Source organism: Meles meles, chromosome 10 (assembly GCF_922984935.1).
Source record: "Meles meles chromosome 10, mMelMel3.1 paternal haplotype, whole genome shotgun sequence".
In the NCBI taxonomy this organism is placed as follows: domain Eukaryota; kingdom Metazoa; phylum Chordata; class Mammalia; order Carnivora; family Mustelidae; genus Meles; species Meles meles.
In genome coordinates this window covers 95,515,218-95,538,833 of record NC_060075.1, presented here as the reverse complement: position 1 = coordinate 95,538,833, position 23,616 = coordinate 95,515,218, and the positions used below count along the sequence as shown (strand labels likewise).

General features: G+C 55.2%; 1 protein-coding gene across 7 annotated transcripts in view; it reads right to left on the bottom strand.

Moving 5' to 3' along the window:
• The window catches only part of OGDH (oxoglutarate dehydrogenase), a 53,102-nt gene that overhangs the window by 8,628 nt on the left and 20,858 nt on the right, over positions 1-23,616 (bottom strand). For 4 of the 7 annotated variants that reach the window (XM_046020882.1, XM_046020883.1, XM_046020884.1 and 1 more), the window contains 9 exons: positions 22,978-23,169; positions 21,349-21,451; positions 15,854-15,898; positions 7,755-7,870; positions 3,455-3,609; positions 3,202-3,348; positions 3,031-3,121; positions 2,207-2,386; positions 360-488 (listed from right to left, as the gene is read on the bottom strand). In XM_046020882.1, coding sequence (XP_045876838.1) covers positions 360-488; positions 2,207-2,386; positions 3,031-3,121; positions 3,202-3,348; positions 3,455-3,609; positions 7,755-7,870; positions 15,854-15,898; positions 21,349-21,451; positions 22,978-23,169 — 1,158 coding nt within the window. Of the gene's footprint in view, positions 1-359; positions 489-2,206; positions 2,387-3,030; positions 3,122-3,201; positions 3,349-3,454; positions 3,610-7,754; positions 7,871-15,853; positions 15,899-21,348; positions 21,452-21,569; positions 21,661-22,977; positions 23,170-23,616 lie in introns of all 7 variants that reach the window. The other 3 variants (XM_046020886.1, XM_046020888.1, XM_046020887.1) reach the window with 3 other exon arrangements.

Sequence of the window (23,616 nt, the reverse complement as noted above, 5' to 3'; positions counted from 1 at the left end):
GTTTTATGTTTTATAAAAAAATTTATTTATTTATTGGGGGGGTCACAAGTAGGCAGAGGCAGGCAGAGAGAGAGGTGGAAGCAGGCTCCCCGCTGAGCAGAGAGCCCAATGCAGGGCTCGATCCCAGGACCCTGAGATCATGACCTGAGCCGAAGGCAGAGGCTTAACCCACTGAGCCACCCAGGCGCCCCCAAATCTCTCCTTTTTAAAAACACATATCTGGTGTTGTCTCCATCTTTCATAAAAAAGCCACCTTTAGAGCCCGAGAACTGTCCTAAATAACTGAGACGCATCAGACGCCTGCAGAGCACAAAGCCCTCAGGAGGTCTGCGGCCCCCTGGCCCCAGGGCCCCCGTTACCTGATTGTTGACGACCACATGGACAGTGCCGTGAGTCGTGTAGGAGGGCAGGTCGCTCAGGTGGAAGGTCTCATACACGATGCCCTGGCCAGCAAAGGCGGCGTCTCCGTGCAGAAGGATGGACATGACCTACGGGCACGCGAAGGAGATGCAACACAGCCTGGCTCCCCACGGCCGCAAGGCACACCCGACGCTGAGTCACAATTTGCTTTTCGAAAAGTAATGCATTTTGAGATCATTTCCAACTTATAAATAAATAAAAACAAAGTGGCAGGAGAATTCAAGACCCCCCAGCCCCGCCTGGGCCCTGCCCTGCTCCAGCGGCACACCGGCCAGTCCACCACCGTCTGCTGCAGAGCCCACGGACGCCACGCTGGGCACAGCCCATGGGACCCTCCCAGCAGGAGAGCAGGGCTGGTCGGGCTCCAACCAGGAGCTGCTCATTCCGTCTCCTGTCTCCATGGTCTGGACAGGCCTTCGTGACCAGACCCAGGAAAGGTGCGCTCCACACCGGGTGATGCCCCAGCTGGCCCGCCCCTTGCTGGCGTGCATTTCTGTGTTCACCTGGACAATGTCTCCCTTCCACTCACTGTTCCCCCTCAGTCATGAGAACCTCTGGGTCCCGCTCCTCACTAAACCCTGCCTAGTGGCCGCAGCAGCCTCTCCTGGGCACTGCCAGGTGTCCATCCTACGTGGATCTGTTAGTGTTCCACCAGAGCCTGCCCCTCTCGCCTGTTACTCGCACTCCCGTGTGTTCGCGCTCCCATCTCATTCTCCCCCCGGACCTGACTCTCATCACTGTGCGGCTGCCACTGTCCCATGTTCGGTGCACGAGCCCCGTGTCGTCTGGACGGCGGCCCCCAAACAGCCTGCAAGGAGACGGTTCTCCAGGAGCTTGGTGCGCCTAGCAGGGATGGCCGGAGCTGCTCAGCATCTGCGTTTGTGGGAGGATGCAATGCTGCCATGTGCTTCCCGAGTGTGTCATGCCGTCCTCCCTCTAAGTGCACAGACACATCCTAGACCGCGAGACCCTGCTCCCACAGCCCCTGCTAGGAGGAGAAAGTCTCCCCTGTCCTCTCCAGAGGCGGAATCTGGATCTCGTGAACGGAGTCCTGCGTGTCCTGCCTCTGGCTGCGGGGATGCTCTCTGGGACGGGTGTGTGCAGGGGCCTCCGCGGAGGGGTGGGTAGGAAGGCCACAAGAGTCCTGCAAAAGCCTTCTCCATACATGCTCGGCCTCCTGCTGTTGGGCGCTCTGGGGAGCCTCCCACCTGGATCACCCAGGGAAGCCACACTGGGGCCCTCACCAGGCGGCACTGCTGTCCCTGAGGCTCCCTCAGTGTGGTATTGGGTGCTGACACCATGGGGCCCGGCGCTCCTTGCGTCTCATGGCACCGCAGTGGGCTGACCGTCCTGCTGCACCAGGGGCTGCTTCCCCACAAAGACCCCAGGGCCCACCTGGGTTAGGCCTTGTCTTCTTCCAGGTCCCAGAACCAACCCGGTCACGTGCACAGGGGGAACATAAGCTTTCTGAGATGCGGAAGGTCGTGGAACAGACTCCAGCTCCCTGAGCTCCCGGCTGAGCAGAAACCAGCTAACTGCCGGGCTTCTGGGCGAGCGGCAAGGACAGGCATGAAGGGTCTGGATCCACGGCTGGGGGCAGGCGAGGGTCGGAGCGGCTCCCACACAGAGGTGGGCGCTTGAGGGGCGGGCTGTCTGCACCGGGCAGAGCCCTCCCGAAAACCCGAGCCTGGCGAGCATGCGGGCTCCCTGGCCTCTCTTGGCCGCACATCTCATGGCAGGCCCGAGGGCTGCCACCATCTGGAGGGTCAGTGTCCTTCGGCCTTACCTTCTTCCCCTCGGTGTCCCCGCAGTAGAATTGCTCGGCCTTCGTCTTGCCCATCACCACGGGGTCGGCGGCCTCCAGGTGGGACGGGTTCGCCACCAGCGACAGGGTGATGTTCCTGTCGGTCACGCGGTTGATGCGCCGGTGGTACATGCCCAGGTGGTACTTCACGTCCCCAGAGCCCTGGCGCACAAACACGGGCTTTACTCTCGGGGGGAGGGGGACACTCCCGCCTTCCACCCCTCTGCTCTGTGCTGTATCTATTTCCAGATCCCCCACTCCTGAAAGTTTCTCCCGGGGGCTCCCACCCATGGCCCCAGGAGAAGGGCCTTGCCCCCAGCGGGAGGACCGGGACCTGGGGGTAGCCACCCATGTGACGGAGTGGAAGTGGCCAGCTCCTGGTGGGGGGTGGCTGTCCTAAGCAACAGTGGGGCTGAGGGTCTCGGGGAGGGGGTCTGGGGCTGAGGGTCTCGGGGGTGGGGTCCGGGGCTGAAGGTCTCAGGGGGAGGGGTCTGGGGCTGAGGGTCTCGGGGGGAGTCTGGGGGTCTTGGGGGGGCCTGGGGCGAGGGTCTCGGGTGGGGGTCCAGGGCTGAGGGTCTCGGGGGGGAGGTCTGGGGCTGAGGGTCTGGGGGGGTCCCGGGTTGAGGGTCTCGGGTTGGGGTCCGGGGCTGAGGGTCTTGGCGGGGGAGTCTGGGGCTGAGGGTCTCGGGTGGGGGTCCAGGGCTGAGGGTCTCGGAGGGGGGGCAGTCTAGGGCTGAGGGGCTCGGGGAGGGTTCGGGGCTGAGGGTCTGGGGGCGGGTGTCTCGAGAAGAAACCAGGCACCTCACCTCGTCAGCGGCTTCCAGCTTGGAATCGAACTGACAAAAGATCTGCTCCAGCTCCTTCCGGATGACGTTGGCAAGCACGTTGAGCCGCCCCCTGGGACACAGAGGTAGGTGAGACCGAGGCCAGGGTGCTGGGGGCTGGTGGGCGCGGTCACCGGGGCGGCGAGTGCGCACCTGTGGGGCATCCCCATGATAACGTAGTCCACCCCGTTCTCGCTGGACTTGTCGATGATGGTCTTGAGCGCAGGGATCAGCACCTCGCACCCTTCCAGACCGAAGCGCTTCTCGGATGACCACTTCCGCTGCAGGAAATCCTCAAACCTGGCCAGGGACCGCCATGTCACCTGGACTGGTGCAGCTGCCCGCCCTCCCAGGGAGAGACTGGACAGCACGTAGCTGAGCCCCGCCCTGCACACGCGGCCCGCACCTGGTGGACCGCACGAGCCGGGCCAGCAGGGTCCGCTTCTCCTCGTTGGTGAACTGCATGATGCCGGGCGTCTCGAACTTCTGCCGGATCCACTGGCACTGCTCCAGGTCGTTGATGAACATGAACTCCACCCCGATGTGCTGACAGTAGGCCATCTGCGCGACACACACCCCTCTCTGTCAAGGGCTGCTCACCCCGTGGTGTTGACTGCCCACCCAGCCCAAAAGCGGCAGGAACAGCGTCCTCCCTTCCAAAGGCAACAGGGCCAGCTGCGGGCTGGGTCACGGCCTAGGTCCTGAGGGTCATGCTCCCGGAGAGCAGGGAGGGGATGGTAAGCACCGTGGGGCCAAGGTTTTCCTTTGTGGCAGGAAGATGGAGGCACCAGCCAGAGGATGGACGATTCTGGGAAGCCAGTTTCCTTGATTTCAAGGTTAGACCGTGGCCAGCGCCAAAAGACAGAAGGGACCCATGCTGCCCATGGTTGACAGAGCCCAATGGCCACTCAAGACTCACAGGTGCTTAGATTTTAAATTCTGCTTTTAATAAGTGGCCCCTCCTGGGAGGCCTGCATCCCACAGAAGTGTGAGTGCACACATTACAAAACAGAGGACCCTGAGCAGGGCAGCTGCGTCCCACCCACGGCACTCTCGTTACAGCTGGGAAGGTGGCTGTGCGTCCTGTGGGACACGTGGGCTCAGTGCAAAAGAAGCTGGAGTGGGAGAGGACAGGAAGGCCACAGGAGCGCCCGGCCTCAGGGTGGGGGCCTTCGCAGGGGCCTGTGCCTTCCTGAGACAGGTGACCAGGGTCCCTTGTCCTCCCTCATCCACAGCCGTCCAGGGTGACAGCAAACCCATCAGCTCAGGAGTTAAAGGAGGATGCACCCTGGTGTGGCAGAGGGAGGCTTTAGAGACTCCCCAAACCATCTCCGGCAGCCGCACTGTCCAAGCACTCAGACTGCCAGGCTCTGCTCAGAGGGTGTGTCTGTACTCCGCTGGTTTTCACAACAGACATGGAGCCGGCTGGCAAGGTGCAGGACAGGGATGTGCCCTGGACCCTTCACTTGTGTCTTTGGAGCAGGGGCGGGCCATCTCCACAGGTGGCTCCATGATTGTGAAACAAAGGAAGGTCTGCCTGAGCTCACAGGACCCATGGAGCGAGCACTATACCCGGCCAAGAGAGGAAGGTCGAGTCTAAGGATGAAGAGAAGTGGGGCTGGGAAGGGCCTGGGTGCCTCTCTGAAGACATCTCGGTGACAAACCAGGAGTGCGGGAAGCCTGGGGACCGGCCTGCGGGCTGTCCTTCCTAACTTCCTGACTTCCCAGTCAGCACTGGCTCCCGCTGCCAGAGCTTCATGGTCCCACATCTACTGGGCCACAGGACAAGTCACACGGCCCAGCCAGAGGGCCTGTGAGCAGGAGCCCCCCTCCTCTGCCTGCCTGAAAAAGTTTTCCTGGGGCCCAACTCTGTGCTGCAGGACGGGAGGGGAGTGAGACAGAGGGGGGAGCAGAGGGAGCTGGAGGGAGGGAGGGTCGGAGGGGGAAGGGTAGAGAAAGAGGAGGAGGAAAGGGTAGGGAGAGAGAAGGGGAGGGGAATGGTGAGGGAAGGAGGAGGAGAAGAGGGGATGGAGAGATGAAGGGGAAAGGGTGATGGGGGAAGGGGAGAGAGGCTGGGGGGGAGGGGATGAGGGGGAGGAGCGTGGTGGTGGGGGTGCAGGGTGAAGGGGATGGAGGGGAACGCAGAGGAGAAGGACAGGGGAGGGGAGGCAGGGAGGGAAGAAATTGGGTGAGGAAAGGAGGGAGGGAGGAAGGGAAGGGAGAGGATGGAAAGGAAGGGAGAGGACAGGTGGAGGGAGGGAAAGGTGAGGAAGGGGAGGAGGGAAGGGAGAGGACAGCCAGGGAAGGAGGGAAAAAGACATGGGGGAAGGAGAGGACAGGGGAAGAGAGGGAGAGGAGAGAGGGAAAAGGACATGGGGAGGGAAGTAGGGGAAGAGGGGGGAGGGAGAGAAGTAGGGAAGAGGTGAGGGAGGGGAGGTCTCTGCAGAGAGATGGGGAAGGAGAGGAAGAAGGCTGCTTGTACCCCAGGGGCAGTGTTTCCCTGACTTGAACAACTTAGGGGCTGGCAGGAAACTAGGAGCTAGAAAGTGCAGACACTAATGTGCGTCCACCCTGAGTTTAGCTATCAACTTGGACTCACGGTTACAGGGCCCTGGGTCACGTGTTGTTTTTCTTGTTCTTGGCTCAGTACCCAGGAGAAAAATGCCATGCCTTTCCAGGGCGGATTCTTAGCTTCTCTGTCTAGCAAGGGACAGCGTGAGGGCAACGCGAAGCCGGCCTGCCCCAGCTGCTCCCAGTGGCCCGAGCCGACCCGCGGTCCCAGCGGCTCACGCCAGCAACCTGGTGTGCACACACGTGTGTTAACGTACACACCATGGTCAGCAACTTTACCCAAATACCTGGAAGCCATGAGCACAGCACACAGGCTGGGACGTGGGCACCCTGGGGTTGGAGGAGCTAAGGCCAAGGTCCCCCAGCGAGAGCCTGACTCCTGGGCTGAAAGTGAGAGCCGCCGGGCTCTGGCCCTCCAAATGCCGGGCTCGGGGCCATGGGGACCAAGGCAGAGGAGGTCAAGCATGGGGCTCTGCACAGCCCCGCTCCTCTCTGTGGGAAGGAAGGTGCTGAAAGTGTCCCGAGGAGGGGGCCAGAATGCCCACAAGGTTTCTGACTTGGGAGAAGGGCTGAGTTCCCCACTGGAGACTGTATAGTGGAAGGGAAGGAGGGGCACGCGCACTGTGCCAGCTCCATGCAGACCAGTCCAAGCTCTGCCTTCCAGACAACACCAGCCCCAGATGCCTGGGACACCTGTGGGCGGGGCTCAGACCCCCTGGGAGTGTGATACCGGCAGGCTCATCTGGAGAAGTACTGGTCTATAAGGGGTGCCATTTCTGGGGTCCAGACCAGGGGAATCCCTAGCTCATTACTGTCCCAGAGAAACGACATGACCATGGGGGGGAATTTACATTTTTCTAATATGAATGAACGAACTCTCAGACTCTATTTGGTCAATGTATCAAAACATTCTCTCTCTGGTACTTAAGTCACTCAGATATTCTGCACGCTTCCAGAACTCAGCGGCCCCACAGGGTTGCTGGCCACACTGGACAGAGCGGGTCTAGACACTGCTGTCAGTGGTGAGGCCAGTGCGAAGGGAGGATAAGGATGACGCTGGTCCTAGGTAGGTCCATTGGGTAATCCTGCCCACCCCTCCCCAGCCCTTCCTGAAGTCCACACCCCTCCCTGGGCCTCCCCAACACCCACACCCACACCCCTCCCCATCCCTCCCCGAGGCCCACACCGCTCCCTGATGCCCACCCCTCCCCATGTCCACACCCTCATGTTGGCACAAGGTCTCCGAGTGTCCTCATTTCCCCAACAGCCTGTGGGGAAGTGATGAGGGCCAAGCTGAAATACTGACACCCTGGGACGCTTGTCACAAGTTAAAGACGGTCCCCAACAGACACTCAGACTTTTCTAAGCCACCACAGCCACGAGTGATGCCAGCAATGGGAGCATTCTGACCAGACTCCACTGGCTGCAGCAGGTCCCCCTTCATCAACCCTCGAGTCCCGGATTGGAGTGTGAGCTACAGTGCTGATGCCCAGCTCAGAGAGCCCCGCTACTGGGAGTCGTGCAACTGGGGCTTGCCAGGAAATGCGAGGTGCCGCCCGCGATCCAGAGTGTGTGTGCCCCGCAGCACGCCGGGCGATGGCACGATCCCTTCTGGGGAGTCCCGTTCCAGAGTTCTTGTTTCCTCTGTTGTGTGTTACTGGGCAGCGTGGGCACTGACCCCCCCCACCCTCTATGGATGAGGGACTGCACACAGGTGGCTGGCAGCGGAGCCCTGTAACACGGCTCCACGCAACACAGGTCCCGAAAGGAGAAAGGAAAGAAGAAAACAGCAGAAGGGCGGGCGAGCAGACAGACCTCTGTCTGGAGTGGGGAGTCCCGCTACAGCCGTGGCCCAAGACGCCCGGTCCCGGCTGACAGAGCACAGGTGCCGGGAACCTCCAAGCCGGAGATAAGCTCCCATGGGACCAAAACACACAGAGACACTTTCTCTCCTTTGTGGTGGACGGTAAAAATAAAAAGCATGAATTTTTACCTACAATAGAGCAAAAAAGCTCCTGTTTCTTACACTTTTTCAAATGAGAGAGTCCCATGAAAAATGACTACCCTGTCGGGAAGCCCCGTCAACACAGACTCCAGCAAGCGCAGGCCACCGCCGTGCCCGCCGCCGCGCTCACCTCCAGCCGCCGGATGATCTCCCGCAGAGGAAGCGCTGACTCCTGCCCCCCGATGAACGTGGTGGTGGGCAGGTGGAAGACCTTGTCCAGGTCAGACTCGTCCAGGCCGTAGAACCCTGCAGGGGTGAGGAGAGACGGGCACAGCCACACGGAGGCCATGGTTTATGGAAAAGGGAAAGGATTCCCCAGAGGAGAGAAAAGAGAAGAGAAAAAAATCATAAAAATCTCTAATATACATGAAAATAAGTAATAGTTACAGCCAGAAACACACACTTGAACAACAAACAGAAGCTGAGAATATTGCCAGCACCGTAGCTAAACAAGAGTAAATTCGTGTTACACGTGTCAGTCCTGAGCACCAAGCATTCCTGATTCAGAAACAGATGTACTGCGAGGTCCCAGACACACAGATTCGACTTGGAAGGCACTGGTAAGTGGATCGGAGAGCAAAGGAGAAGTAGTTCAGGAAGGAGCGCAGGCAGAGACTGAGGAGCTGGCATGGTGGAGCCCTGCGTCCTGTGTGAGGACGGGATGGCAGCCGGGGGCGGAGGCTGGGGTGATGGCCACCCCCTCTCTGAACTGCCCGTCTGCACCTGTCCTGCAGGGAGTACTCGGTGGGCCCCCCGGCCCCCGCTAACACACATCCACTGACTAGTCACCAGCATTTCCCGCAGTGCTCCCTACGCAGGCACCTCCTCTGAGAGTGGATCTTGAATGGACCCAAATGCGGGTGAAGGGCTCCTTCTCGGGCACGATGGTTTTGTTTCCTGTCACAGTGACTGTCATGGGGAAGAGGCTTAGAGGACTGCTGGGCGACAGAGCAGACTGGGCTCCCGCCAACCCTGAGAGCTCATGCCGGCGGGGGTCACACCAACGTGCTGGACGCCAGCAGGCCGTGACCCGGGATACCCAGCTGCCAAGGTCACACTCTGTCCCAGTTTTGGCCTAAACGGCGATGGACCAGAAGGGCCGGGAGCCGGCCTCGGGCTGTGGCAGGCAGAACCCAGGAGGTCTCGTATCTGCAGGCCCCACTCCAGGGCAAACACCCCTGTCAAGGTCACCGGTCATGGGGGGCACCAGGAAAGTCCAGGTGTTCCCATCCAAGCTGCCATGGGGACCATAGACCTAATGCATTTAACACTTTACACACATTTCTTAAGTCTTAAAAGCAAATTCTATTTCCCAAACCCTTTTGGCTTTCTTGAAACAAATGGAACCTGGCTGGCTTTTTCATGTGGGGGTGGTGTCAGCAGCAGTGGCTTGGGGAAAGGCACGCACCCCTTTTCTGCTGCTATTCTACCCAGAATGAGGACGGGCCACCACACAGGTCTGCAGAGGCTCCGGGCGCTCACCGGCTGGCTGGTGGTATTTACGGAGGACAGCCAGGATCACATGGGGGGCATTTTTTCTGGATGATGAGAACAGTCATGCATACTCTGTTGGGAATGCGCTGATCCGGAGAACCTCAGCATGGCAGGACCCACCCAGCACGTGCGCGGCTCCTTATCCCTGTCAGTCTGCACCGACCAGCCTGGGGCTGTCCTGGTGAGGCTCTGAACGGCCAGCCCTGCGGCTAACGTTCTTCAGTCACAGAAGAAACTGACTTTCTTTTTTTCCGGGAGGGTGGAGCAGATGCATTCCTAACTGTGCCCCACAAACTGCAACTACAAAGCCCAGACACCAGAGGTAAAACAAACATGGTGCAGAAGAAGGCTGAGCAGCCAACGAGGCCCCCAGATCTCCTTCTGGGCTCCCAGATCCCAAACTTGGGGCAAAGAACAAGCAACCTGAGAACTCTTCCAGATACAGACAAAAAGAGCCCCAGCGAAAGCCACTCTCTCGAAAGGGTCAGGAGAGGGGCAGCTGAGCAGGGCCGAGAATTCAGACAATGACCGCTCTATTCTGCCCAAACACGCAGTACACGCTACAGCCCAGCCACACCCCTGCAGGCTGCGAGGCACTCCAGCGTCCGGCTCCATCCCGGGGTTTCAGGGAAGGCCCAAGACGGAGCCCAGACTTTGCTCCCTCCAGGAGGGGAGGCACCAGCCCACCTCCCCATCTCAGCATCATCAGAGTCCGTGGGCACCAGGGCCCCTCCCTCCCATGCTAGTGTTTAGACAGGCCCTGCTGTAACAGACATCGGGGTATGATTCCAAGTCTGATAATACCCATACATCCCGTTTCCATAAAAGAATCCCTCACAACAAGAACCAGGAATCACTCAGACTGAAAGGGGAAAGAAAACCAACAGACCCAGCTCCAAGCAGCACGGACACTGGAACTACCCGCTCGGGGCTCTCTGGGAGCCGTCCTCGGACACTTCAGTGAGCACTCAGAACATGACAGGAACAGTGGGCAACCGCTATTTCCAAAACTGAAGATGCAGAAAGGACCAAATGGGAAAGTCTTGAAACTGCAAAATGTAATCACCTGAATTAAAGCCGGGCAGGTGGGATTGAGGGCAGAGGCAGGGGTCAGAGGACCAAGGACCCTGAAGACAGAACAATAGAGATGAACCAATCTGAACAGAGAGAAATGAAGCCTTGGGGACATGGAATGTAAAACAAAAGCCTTCATGTTTGTGCACAAGAATCCCAGAAGGGGAGGAGGGAGAGGGAAGATGAAAAAAGGGACCTGGAAAATAATGGCTGAAATGCCTAAAATATGGCCAGAGACTTCAACCCACAAATCGAAGAAGCAGGGTGAACCCCCAGGAGAAACCCAAAGAAAACCACACCAAAACATGGCACAATTACACAGCTCAAAATTAAAGACAAAGAAAAAATCTTGAAAGCAGCCAGAGTAAAAGGAGGGAGAAACCACTTGAAGTCAGAGGGTTTCTCATCAGGAGCCGGGGTGCAGGCGAACACGGGTGCACACTTTTCCAGAGCCCCGTGTCCGGGGATGATGCCCTTTAGGAACGAAGGGGAGATGGAGGCATTCTCAGTTGCAGGGAATGGAAAGAGTCTGTCACTTACAGGAATGGCTACAGAAAATTCTCTACAGAGAAAGGAAGTGACATCAGAAGGGATCTTAGACATTAGGGAGGAAGAACATGGAATAAAAAGGACAGGTTAATAAAGCAGACTTCCCTTCTCCTCCTGGGTCTTCTTAGGGCTGATGGTTGAGGCCAAACTTATGCCACTGTCTGATGTGGTTCTAAACATGTAGAGAAAATATTTAAGACAATTTTATTTTAAATGAAGACAGTGAAGGGATAGAGAGAGAGTTACACTGTCTACACTTCATTTGAACTCATAAAACCGCATACCAGTAGATTGTGAAGAACTGTAGATAAAGAATATCACACCTAGACAAGCACAAAAAAGGCTGAAAACAACTACTAAAAACACAAAAATATGACCAAAAATACTATATAAAAATAAAATTGAAATTCTAAAATATAGGCTTAAAAACCCATCTGAAGTCAGGAGAAAGAGAACAGAGAAATCAAAAGAGAATAAACAGAAAATAAAGAACAAGATATTAGACTTAAGCCCCAGCATATCAACAATTACATTAAATATAAGTGATCTAAATATACCAACTAGAAGACAGAGACTGGCAAAATGGATTAAAAAAAATAAAAAAGGACCTCACTAGATGCTTGTCTACAAGAAATCCACTTCAAATATAATGACATAGACAGATTAAAAGTAAAAGGATAGAAAAAAATAAAAATGTAAACACAACCAAAAGCAGAGGTAGCTGTATTATTATCAGATACAGTAGACATCAGAGCACAGGGAACAGCATTACATGATGATAGGTCAATCCACCTGGAAGACAGGAATCCTAGCTGTGCATGCACCCAATGATGGAACTACAAATAATGTGAACCAAAAACTGAGGACAGGAAGGAGAACACACAGGGGTGCCTGGGGGGCTCAGATGGTTAATCATCTGCCTTTGGCTCAGGTCATGATCCCAGGGGCCTGAGACTGGGGCACCGTATTGGGCTCCCTGCTCAGTGGGGAGTCTGCTTCTACCTTTCCTTCTGCCATTCCCTCTGCTCGTACTCTCTGGCTCTCTCTGTCAAATATATAAATAAAACCTTAAAAAAGGGGGGAAAAAAGGAGAAATAGAGAAACCCACAGGTATAGTTGGAGACTTCAACTTTTCTCTCTTGAGAATTCATTGAAAGAGTAAACAAAAACTCGCCAAGGATATAGGAGTCAACAACCACCGACCAGCAAGCTCTAACGGGAATTTACGGAACACCGGACCCAACCACAGCAGAGTACACCTTCTTCCCAAGTGCCCGTGGCGCATATGCGAAGACAGAAAATTCCTGGGCCATAAAAACTCCTCGACAAGTTTAGCAGAACCGAAATCATAAAGAGCTCATTCTCTAACCAAAATGGAATTAGACTAGAAATCAGTAAGACAGATAAAAGGAAAATCTCCAAATTACTGGAAATGAAACTACACACTCCTGAAAGATCCATGGATGATGGAGGAAGTATTACAGGGTGTCAACACACCGAACTGAATGAAAATGAAAATATGATACCAAAATCTGTGTCACAGCTAAAGCAGTTCCCAGAAGGAAATCTCAGCAGTAAACACACACATTATAGAAGAGGCAAAGCCTCGGGGTGCCCGAGTGGCTCGGTCATATAAACGGCTGACTCTTGGCTTCAGCCAAGAGTCAGTTGTGAGATCAGCTCTGGGTCAGGCTCCATGCTTAGCACGGAGTAGAAGTCGCCTTCTCCCTCTGCCCCTCCCCGCACATGTGCAACAGACATGCGCACTCTCTCCCTCTCTCTAAATAAATAAAATCTTTTTTTTTTTTTAAAGATTTTATTTATTTATTTGACAGATAGAGATCACAAGTAGGGAGAGAGGCAGGCAGAGAGAGAGAGGAGGAGGAAGCAAGCTCCCTGCCAAGCAGAGAGCCCGATGCAGGGCTCGATCCCAGGACCCTGGGACCATGACCTGAGCGAAAGGCAGAGGCTTTAACCCACTGAGCCACCCAGGCACCCCTAAATAAATAAAATCTTAAACAAAACACTAACAGAGACACAATTTACAAGTATCAGGAACAAAACAGGATAGCAATACAGACCCCGCAGATATCAACAAGATACTAATGGAATCCTATGAACCACTCTCTGTAAGTACATGTGACAAGTCAGATGAAACACAGCATTCGGAGAACAATACAAACAGCCATTATTCGACCCAGTATGAAACAATTTGCAATAGCTCTACAACCATTAAGGACATTGAATTTCTAAATAAAAAGCTTCTGAGAAAGAAACACCTGTGTGGTCTTGTTGAAATCTACCAAATGCTTCAAGAATAATTAACACTAGCTCCTCATAATCTCTTTCAACATAGAAAACAAAGAAGGAAAAAAAACTCCAACAACAATAATTCATTTTATGAGGCTAGAACTACCTTGATATGAATGGCAAATACAGATGAAAAAAGAAAATTACAGACCAACATCCCTCATTAATATAGATGCAGGAAATATGTAGTTGCAGCAATATTTAAAAAGAATTCAGTACCGTGACCAAGTGAAGTTTATTACAGTGATACAAGGTTGGTTCAATATTTGAAAATCAATCCGTGTAATCCGCCATACTAACACGTTAAAGAAAAGTCATCTGTGTCAACAAATGCAGAATATTTTCACACTTCTTCAAAGTAAAAACCAGCAAAAAGTTATGAATAGAAGGGAACTTTGTCAACTTGATAAAGAACATCTATAAAAAAATCTATAGCTAATACTAAATTGGTGATGAAAGACTGAGAGCTTTCCCCCTTAGATCAGAAACAAGGTAAAGATGTACATTCTCAGCATTCTTACTCAACAGTGTTCAAGATTCTCCCCAGGGCAATTAGGCATGAAAAGGGAATAACAGCAACACAGGTTAAAAAGGAAGAAATAATTGTTCCTCTTGTTAGATGACATGATCGTCTACACAAAAAATTCTACAGAACCTACCAAAAAAAAAAAAAAAAAAACTCCTGGAGTAAGTGAGCTCAGTAAGGCTACAGGATACAACATGAACACAAAAATCCACTGTATTTCTAGATATTAGTAATGATATGTAGACACTAAAATTAAAAAGAATCTTGGGTATAAATCTAACACAACACTTACAGGATTTACACATTGAAAACTACAAAAAACTGGTGAAAGAAATAAAAAACGATCTAAATAAACAGTGAGGCATACCACGTTCATGGATTGGGAGGCAAAGGAATAAACACGCCAGTTCTCTTAAAAGGATCTGTAGATTTAGCACTGCTGTCACCAAAAATGTCAGCAACTTGTTGTGTGAACAGACAAGCCTTCTCTCAAACTCATCTGCAAGAGAAAGGCCCTAGAACAGCCACAACAGTTCCGAAGCAGGAAAATAAAGCTCAGTAGTTACGGTAACCAAGAGAGTTATGGTGGTTGGGGAACAGACACAGAGACTATAGGAAAGGATCAAGAATCCAGGAACAGATTGGTGCAAGTCAATCCAATTGACTTTTGACAAAAATGCAAAAGCAATTCAGCTGAGGGAAGACAAACTTTCTAGGTGTTGGGGAAACCGGACATCCATAGCTAAAAACTCCCCCAAAACCAACAAAAAAACCCCCTCGACCTAAAATTCAGGTTTTATACAGAAATTAGCTCAAAATGGATCATAAATTTAAATGTAAAATGCAAAAACTGGAGAACCATTAGAAAAATACATAGGTGGGTGCCTGGGTGGCTAAGAAGGGTAAGTGACCAGTGGGATTTCAGCAGAGGTCATGATCTCCGGGTTGTGAGACAGAGTCCGCCGTTGGGCTATGGGCTCTGCACTCAGTGTGGATCTTCTCTCTCCCTCGGCCCCTCCCCCCACATACACTTTCCCTCTAAAATAAATAAATTCATTAAAAAAAAAAAGAGAAAAATTCGTAGACGAAAATCATTGGATTCTTAGGTTTGATAACAAAAACACAATCCATAAAAGGGAAAACTGACAAAACAGACTCCATCAGAATTTAAAATTTTGCCCAGCAAAAGATCCTATTAGCCAAAGGAGGGGAATAATGCCAAGGTCCTTGAGTGAACAGTGACGTGTGGGACACCCACGAGGAGGGTTCTGCTCAGCAAAAAGGGACAAACCAGTGTTACAAACCCACCGGGCTTGAACCCCAGAAAAATTGGGTTGATTGAAAATTGCCAGTTCCCAAATGTTACACACTATGGTCCCATCTGCATAACGTCCTTGCAGTGCCAAAAATGCTCCAGAAACGGAGCCCAGGATGGTGGTTGCCGGAGCTGAATGGGAGGAGGATGGAGGGGAGACGGGTTGGCTGAGGAAGGCTACAGGAAGGCCCCAGCTGGCCTGGCCAGCACCCTAGTGGGATGAGCTGTGGTTTACAAGATGTTACCATCATGGGAGCAGCCTCAAGGCACGAGGATCCCTGCGAATTCTTACAATTGCATATGAATCCACAATGACTGTGAAACAGAAAGTGTCACCAAAACTAGGGTCTCACAGCTGTGGTGAGATGGAGGAAAAAGAGAAGTGCCCAGGGCCATGTGGCATGGAAGGAAGACTGGCCGCCGGGGCGTGACAACAGGCAGATGGACCCCAGCCCTCACTCTGGATTCTTCGAGTGTTTTGCCCAGAACCACGGGTCACTGAGGATTCCTTACTTCATAAAGTAAGTTTCTATTAGTACTTCAGTCGTCCTTCAAACATGGGGAGATCAATAGAGAATCTCGTCCCAAATGCCCCAGAAACAGAACCAGAAAGAATCCAGAGCCCAGTGGAAGGCACAGCACGGAAGGTGGAGGAGAGGGTGTGCCGACATGCAGACGCCGTGTGGCCTCCGCCCCGCCGGATGGGCAGGAGCTCCAGGTAGCCTGCGCTGGAGACAAGCTCAGCAAAGCAGCGGGGAGACCCACGGGAGGTGAGAATGGACGGGAACAGAAACGACACAGAAGTGGCGCCCCCTACTGGGTGACAGCGGAGTGACAGGACAACGCACGTGAGGACGAGTAACAGTCAACTTTCCCCAAATGGCATGCTGGGAAAAGTTGCGCATCCTGCTCAAATGAGGTCCTCAGCTCTGGAAAGGTGAAGGGCGCGTTATTTTCCTACCTCCTACTGTTAGCATTCGGAGTCGTTCCTTGAACACTGCAAGGTCTGAGAGGCAGAGTGAGGTGGCGTGGGTGAGCGCAGAAGGAAAAAGACAGCGAGAGTTAGTTCAAGACCTGGACATCCCAACCCTGCACCGTCACCGTGGTCACGAGGTGGGGGGGACACAGACACCGCCACACAGACAGACACTGAAGGGGAACAGGGTGGGGCTTAGGGGGCTGACAGTGACTGGGTACATGTGGGAGCTGCTCAGAAACAGCTGGAATGAGGTGAGCCCACAGGAGGGAAAGGCTGCTTCCTGCACAGGGAAGACTTCCTCGCCTCCCCGTTCTGAAGGAAGGGCTGACACAGCACTCTCCTGGGGAGTTGAACCCACCCACCTAGCCCGCTGTGGGGTGACAAAACCAGAGGACTAAAACGGAAAGGCCTAATTTCCAGCAGACCGTCCTCAGAACCAAAGCAGCAGGGAATGGACCAGACCCTAACCCCGTCTGGATTCTGATGGGCTCTGAAGGACAGAGGTGGGTCCTTAGTCCCCCCTCAGTGACAAGGTAGAACCAGGAGGGAGCTCAGCTGCGCAGAACCGCCTGAGGGCTGCCCATGGTCCTACTGCGGCAAATGTTTCAGGGCCCTGTACCATTCCTGGATGCCTTCTGGGCCACTGGTGAAAGCCAGGGTGTTCATCTGGGCACACAAAGCACTTTCCTTCTCCTGTCCCTGGTGCCTCGGGAGCATGAGCCTGGGGGCTGGGGTTGGAGAGGGTTGTGGTGGCAGAGCATGAAAGGACTGGCGGCTGAGCGGTGGGGGGCGTGCTCACGGCCACCAGGAGTGCAGAGTCTCCTGCTCTGTGTGGGCAAGCCCTCCCTGTCTCCTGTGGGGACAGCAGCACACAGCAAGGACTGCAGAACTGGTGGCTCTTAAGACAACAGATCAACCAAGTTCCCCGCACAGAAGTATGGACGCTTTGCTTAAGGGCAAAAAGAAAGAATGTTCCTTTCTCTCCTTCAGTCCTCAGAACCAAGACAGAGGACCACACCTGGCCCCAACAGGACCTGCCAGCAAGCCCTATCTGTTAGAAACTCGACAGGCCACACGTGCAATGTCCGGAAATGCTGACGTCCGTTCACTCCAGGTACTGGTGGATGCTTTCATTCTGATCTGTACTTCCTGGCAGAACTAACAGAAGACAGGAACACTCAGTGCATGTGTGTCGACTGCAGAGAGCACACGGGGATCCCTGCAACCCACACGTTCCTCCCTGACGCGCACATGACACTGCTGGAGACATGAGCAGGTGGGATTCGACCACGGTAGCCCCGGGCTGCCTGGGCGTCCGGGAGGACGCCTCCCCATGACATGACTCCTCTGACCTTGGCTCAGCATGAGCCTGGCCCCCAGCACACGGCAGCCCACAGATGTCAAGTGAACTGCTCCGAAATTAGGAAAGCTAATGATCAACTCTATTCTTGGTTATTCTCCCCAGATGTCAAGGCAGAAGTGGCTGTGGCAGACACGAAGAGCTCTGAAAGGACAGCAGGACAGCACAGCCCCAGCCATGCCGGTACGAGCTAACCCACAGACGTGGTCAGAGTGGTGCTAGGATTTTTGGCTTCGGAGTCGGCCCCGTGCCACAGGCACACCTTGTTCTATTGTGCTTCACAGATACGGAGCTTTTCTGTTTTTCTCCTGTTCGGTTTTTCGTTCTTTTACAAGTTTTAGGCATTTACAACTTTGTGGCAGCCCTGTGCCCAGCACACCCATCGGCCCTGTTTCTTCAGTAGTATATTTGCTCACTTCCTGTCTCTGTGTTGTGTTTTGGTAACTCTCACCACATTCCGGACTTCTCACTCTTAAACGCTACCTGCCACGGTGCTGTGATGGGACGACTGCCCGACAGCTCAGAGGACAGTGAGCATGAAGGTGCACACGCTGTTGTTACCCAGACACAGCGCTCACAGAGACAGAGGTGTCTCGGGAAGTGCACTTGACCAGGAGCCCCAGACCAGCAAAGGAGAGCCAGTGCAGCCACAGAGCGAGCCCCTGGAGCTCCTCGGTGTCCCGGGGTACCCGGGTTTCCTCCCTGTGATCTATAAAATCTGTTCCAGGCTCCCCTGTGTGTGGAAACCTCACATCACGCTAAAGGGCTGTGACCTCTGTCACCGTGGTGCAGCACGCATCTACCCAGACCACAAATGCCAGGACATCAAAGCTGGAGTCTAATTCACACGCCGCATGTGAACGCGGGACACAGATGACAGGTCAATGGGACCTTTCTGCACGTCCCAGACCAGTGAAGGGTGGTGGTGGCTCAGCTCCCTCTCATGTGAGCAAAACGAGCGTGCCAGCCTGCACACGACACAGGTGTGACTACATCCAGTTTGTTTGTGGTGAAGACGGCAATGACCCCGACCCCTCGGGACTCTCTGTCTGGAGCTTTCCATCGAGACCCATACCCTGACCCTAATTTAGGGCCAACCAGGTAGGCCTTGCTAGGAAACCTGAACCTATCTGGACCTCCCGAGGGATGCTAGGAGGAATGTGTGCCCAGGCATCTCGAGTCCGTGCTCCCCACCCTCCTCCATGGGTGTGGGTTTGACAGGAAAACAGGGTACAGATCCGAGGCCACGTTTCTGGGGCCCAGCCGGAAGCTGGCTACTGACAAAACACATCCTAGGAAAAAGGCGCCCCATCGCTAGTGATCATCCACCCAATCCTGGGCCAGTTGAGAAACTGCACATACGCTGGTTTAAACTTAAAGTCTCAATTGCAATCATCAGTCCTGAAGGTTTCTGCCACACTGGTGGCAGGCGGTATTTCTGCGTGTGCATCTGCTGGTGACCCCAGCATCCCAGCCATCCAGGAGCCCTGCACACCCGCCGAGTCTGCCGTGACAGGTAAGAACCTGCCTGTGAGTTCTCTCTCCATCCATTACTTCGGGGGCCAGGAGGACGCGTGTGACATTACGGTAGGGACTCTAGTTCTGCAATTCCCAACCCTCTCTAAACCAAAGGCCAAGAGCTTAACGGTAACTACTTCACACGATCTACTTCATGTAAACACCTGAGAGCACACAGCCCTGCTCGAACTGCAGACCAGCATCTGTGGCCCTGAAGACAGCCGGCCGCCTAGCGCTGGGCTCACATGCCTGCCCACAGCTGCCTCCCACCCACCTGCTTCTCCAGCAGCACAGCATGCTCTCAGACGTGTGCGGAGAGAGCATCTCCCCAGCCTGGGCTCCCCACAAGAGGATGAAGAAACTGTGCCCGCACCCCCAGGGAGAAGGGAAGGCTAGCCCACAGGAGGCACGAGGGGGACTCAGGCTCCACGCAGACACATAGGCTACCCTGCTCTAGCCCCAACTCTGGGGCTCTCTCACCAAAACCAACTCTGGGGTGGCCCCAGGCTGCTTGCTCCATTCCTCAGTTTCTGAATTCACCTCATTACCAGACAGCCTGGCAGCTACCTAGCTCGAAAGACTGTTCGTAATCGCACTAGCTCACAGCTCTGTGGAGCTTGGGAAGCTCCAGGCACTGTTCTAAGGAGTTCGATTCTCAAACAGCCTTACAGACAAGGAGGTGCGACACATCCTGAGCCGGGGTTCCTGCCAAGGGAGCTGGCTCTGAGGCCAGGCCCGTGGCCTGGAGGAGGCGAGGGGCATGGAAGCACCCAGAAGTGCCCACGTGCATGAGCAGTGGGCGCGCCGGGCCGGCTGTTTTCCTGAAGACGTGCATGCACCAAAAGTGACACAATTCAAGATAACTTTCCTGTAGGTTCATTATTTCCATTTTTTACACCTCAAGAAAGAACTCATCACAACGATTTCAAATTCTCAGGATGAAATTGCGCTTCCCTCTGCGGAGCAGGGGCTGCCCCCTGACTTGCTCCTGGCCAGGACAGGCAGCATCTCTTCCTCAAAGGAGCCCAGGGGGTTCTGGGGCCACATCTGTGTGGCTGTCCTGGTGCACCACAAATGCCCGGGGACACTACTCTAGGAGAGTGAGGCCACGGTGGCCGGGAGCGAAGTGGGAAGATGACAGAGGCCCTGCTCCCACTCCTGCCTCTGCCCTCGACCGGCGCCAGGACAGGGACACTGCGGCACAGCCAGGCGGCCCAGCCTGCACAGACCAGCCGGGCTGGGAGCGTCGGGGGCCCTCTGAGCAACTCTGCCGGTGCCTGCGGGCTGCGGGCCTGTCCTGCCCTAACTAGTCGCAACGCGGGACAGAGCAGAGCTTCACACCCCACTTCCTGACGTTCGAGTGAAGCGCAGAACCACCAGAGCGGCACCCACCGTAACGGAGGCGCCGCTGCGGTACTGTAGTCCGGGGCAGGACAGGCTGCCCCCTACCAGCTGTGCCCCCTTCCTGTCGGAATGCCTCGCCGTGTCGTGGTGCCGGAGGCCCTCACCCCTCTCTGGAGAAAGGCCCCAGCTTCAACACCTTGGGGGGGGGGCGCCGAGGGGCTTCAGGACAGGCGAGCACAGGTCGCATGGGGCTGGAGTGCTGCCGGGGCTGCACGGGGAGGAGGAAGTGAGGGGATGCAGCCCTGGAAGCCCCCAGCAGTGCTCCTCCAGTGAAGGCAGCAGGGACAGACTGCTAGCTAACACGGACCCTGGAGCTAACGCTGTCTGAAACCTCGCCTTACCTGGATGGAGCCTGACCACCCACACCACAGCCCAGTGACGTCTACGGGGTGCTGGGGCCTCACAGAAGGTTAGAGACCAGTGCTCGAGGAGGCAAGTTCTGTCCCCTCCCGGAGAGCAGCATTAGGCAGGTAGGCAATCGTGAGTTTTATTAGCATGCACGGTGCTTCTGGTGGACACCTGGCCATTTGCGGATCAGTCATCTCAGCACAGGTTAGCGGCACGGTGACCGAGAGCAGATTAACTTGAGAAAGCAACCGCAGGGTGAGCCCAGCCGCGCCTGTGTGTGCTTTGGGGCAGCAGAGGAGGTAGCGGGGACACAGGGCAGCAACTGCCCGAGTGCCACGCACCTCCCCGCGCCGGGACGCCTTCCAAAGTTTCCTTCCTCAGTGTGATCACCAGCGTTTGGGAATCAACACCCAGTGCACAGCACACTCTGGAACTCGCCCGTTAAAGGCAGGCCGTGCCGTGCACCAAGAGCACTGCACGTGACGACAGTCCGGAGCGAGGCCGCGTCGGGCAGAGGCTGTGCCACACTGGGATTTGGAAACCGAGCCGGCAGAGCCGGCCTCTGGCACATCATGTGACCTGCCTGCCCGGGAGGTCATCTCTTGGTGCCACAAACCAGGTCTGCCCCGAGTTGTACTCTCCAATTTTGAGACTCAAGACAATTGAGCTCACAGAGTCTGGGTGAAAAGCTGGGATAAAAGTAACTTGCCCCAAACCCGCTAAATTTCAAGTGATCAGAATGAAGGAAACTTAAGAGCCTCTCCCTTCCGTCTGAGGATGTCCTGGCCGTCACCGCTGTGACCGGAGCAGCTAAGCAGCGCGGCGCTGGCCGCTCCCAGACCCTCACCAAGTTTGTCTGTGGAGGAGATAATGTCAGCGGGCACGGACGAGTCCAGATCGGCGTCCAAAATCCCCAGGGGGTCCAGCTGTGCTACATGGTGCCCTCGTATCTACGGACGGGCCAGCGAGGGAGGGGGACACACACAAAAGGACAGGAGAAAAAAAAGAGGGAAGGGGTAAAAAAAAGTAAAATTACATTAAAATTAGCATTTACAGATTAATTCTCACCCACGTTTGAAGAAACAGTTACTGGAGCATCATCAAAATTTACACAACTAATTCCGAGAGGATCAAGTTTTGCAATGTGGTGACCCCTGACCTGGAAGCAATAACACAAGCAGTGGTTAAGCAGGACCCGCGGGCTGTGGGGGGGGGGGGGGGGAGTCACACTTGGTCAAACCTTAACCCAAAATAACAAAATCAGTTAAAAAAAACCTTCAAATATTTTATCGGGAAAGTGCTCTTGTGCTTGTAAACAGAGATAAACTCGGGTCACAGTGCACTTGGCAGTTCGGGGAATCCTTGAGTTTCCCTGGATAAACCAAGCAGGGCCCGCTGGGGGCTGACGCCCATGTGGGGCCATGTGGTTCAGCACACCAGTGCCCCCAAGGACGGGAGCACAGGCCGCCCTGAGGGGCACGGAGGCTTCGGCATCTGATCTGAACTAAGAAGAAAGAGGAAGACAATCCCACCCAACTTCAAGCGTTGGCTACCTGACCCAGGACTCTGACAGCAGTGTGAGAGCTGGTGGTGCTGAAGGGGACCTGGGACTGCATGAAGTTAACAAGGCTACGCAAGCCAGGCAACGGTGAGAAGCCACCAAATGCGCCTCCTTCCTCCAGAAATGCCCCCTGAGCAACACTCCAGAGCAGAGGGCCGTGCCGGCCACATGGCTCGGGGTGTCTGTCGACTCGCCAGGACCCACTGCCCGGCCCTGTGCCACCTGCACTGATCCATGGCATCTCCTGGAAATGCGCCCAGAAGAGACAAGAACTCCATGTGATCCACGGAATAGGAGGCGGCAAGGGAGCCCAGGTGCCCCGGGACCGTGGAAGGGACCCCCCCCCAGACCTCACTTCTCCTGTCCTCAGAGCGTCTCTCAGAACCGGTGTTCCGGTCTGAACTCTGGGCTCCTCCCTGCCGGGTTGAGAAAAGTCGGGGGAGCCCTGTGTGTCCTGCCCACCAGCTCTGATGGCGCGGACTGCTAACTGGAAGGCTCCGGGACACCAGCCTGCCCCTCACCCCCACTCACGCACCCACGGGCTCTGCTTCTGTCCCAAACGCCACAGATTCATTTCCTCTTGTCATATGTGGGTGCTGGCGACTGAGAAGGGGGCGCACCCCTGCCAGTCCCTGCTCTCTCCCGGTGAGCAGCAGGCCCCTCGAGACCCTGGCAAGGACCGTTTTTTCCTGCCCACGAATTTTTCTTGTCAACTTATGGAAAGAAACAGGAGCTATCTGCAGGGCAGGGGCTATGGGCGGCAAGGACGTGCTTGAGCAGGGGCAGGCTGGCTGTCCCTGGCTCCTCTGCTCTGGGCATGGTTTGTTCCTGCCTCCCTGGGCTCCCGGGCAGGTACAGCGCGCTGGCTCCAGGACACGTCACTGGGGCATTGCCAGCCGGCGGGTGCAGCCTTACCTGGTAGGCTCTGATGAGAGACTGCACAGCCAGGTGGTCCTCCACCAGCTTGTCCACGTTGGGCTGTGTGTCCACCAGCGGCTGCGCTCGTGCCACGGCAGACAGGGAGCCTAGGCTCAGGGGGAGCGGGCTCTGGTAGGCGGTGCCCGGCGGTGCTCCAGCATTGGTGTTTCGGAAAAAAATGTCCCATGACTGAAGACAAAGAAGGAACTTGCGTTACCCCATGGCTCACTTAGGACATAGGACTCATTTTTAGTCCCAAAGAGCAGTGTTCCTGGCAGGCAAGCCACGTCCCCGCTATATCTGCTCACTGGCAGGCTGGCTGGGCTGACTCACTCCTAATCGAACAGCCTGACTGCACCCCTGCAGGGTGGGGCCCCCGGGATGCCCCCTTTCCCCCGGCCCTAAAATGCAGACGATGCGAGGCGGCCCTGCCATCGAAACCCCACAGGCCCAAGGCTGCACCACTCCAGAGCCATACAAACTGCTTCCACCGTGGGCGGCCAGGAGGCAGGGGAACAGAGGCCTTCCTAGCCCATCTGCCCCGGCCCAGCTATCTGGAAGACCGGCGCTCCTGGCCCTTGTCTGCGGGTCTGCAGCTGCCCCAACAGGACCATCTGAGGGCCGAACCTTCCAAGT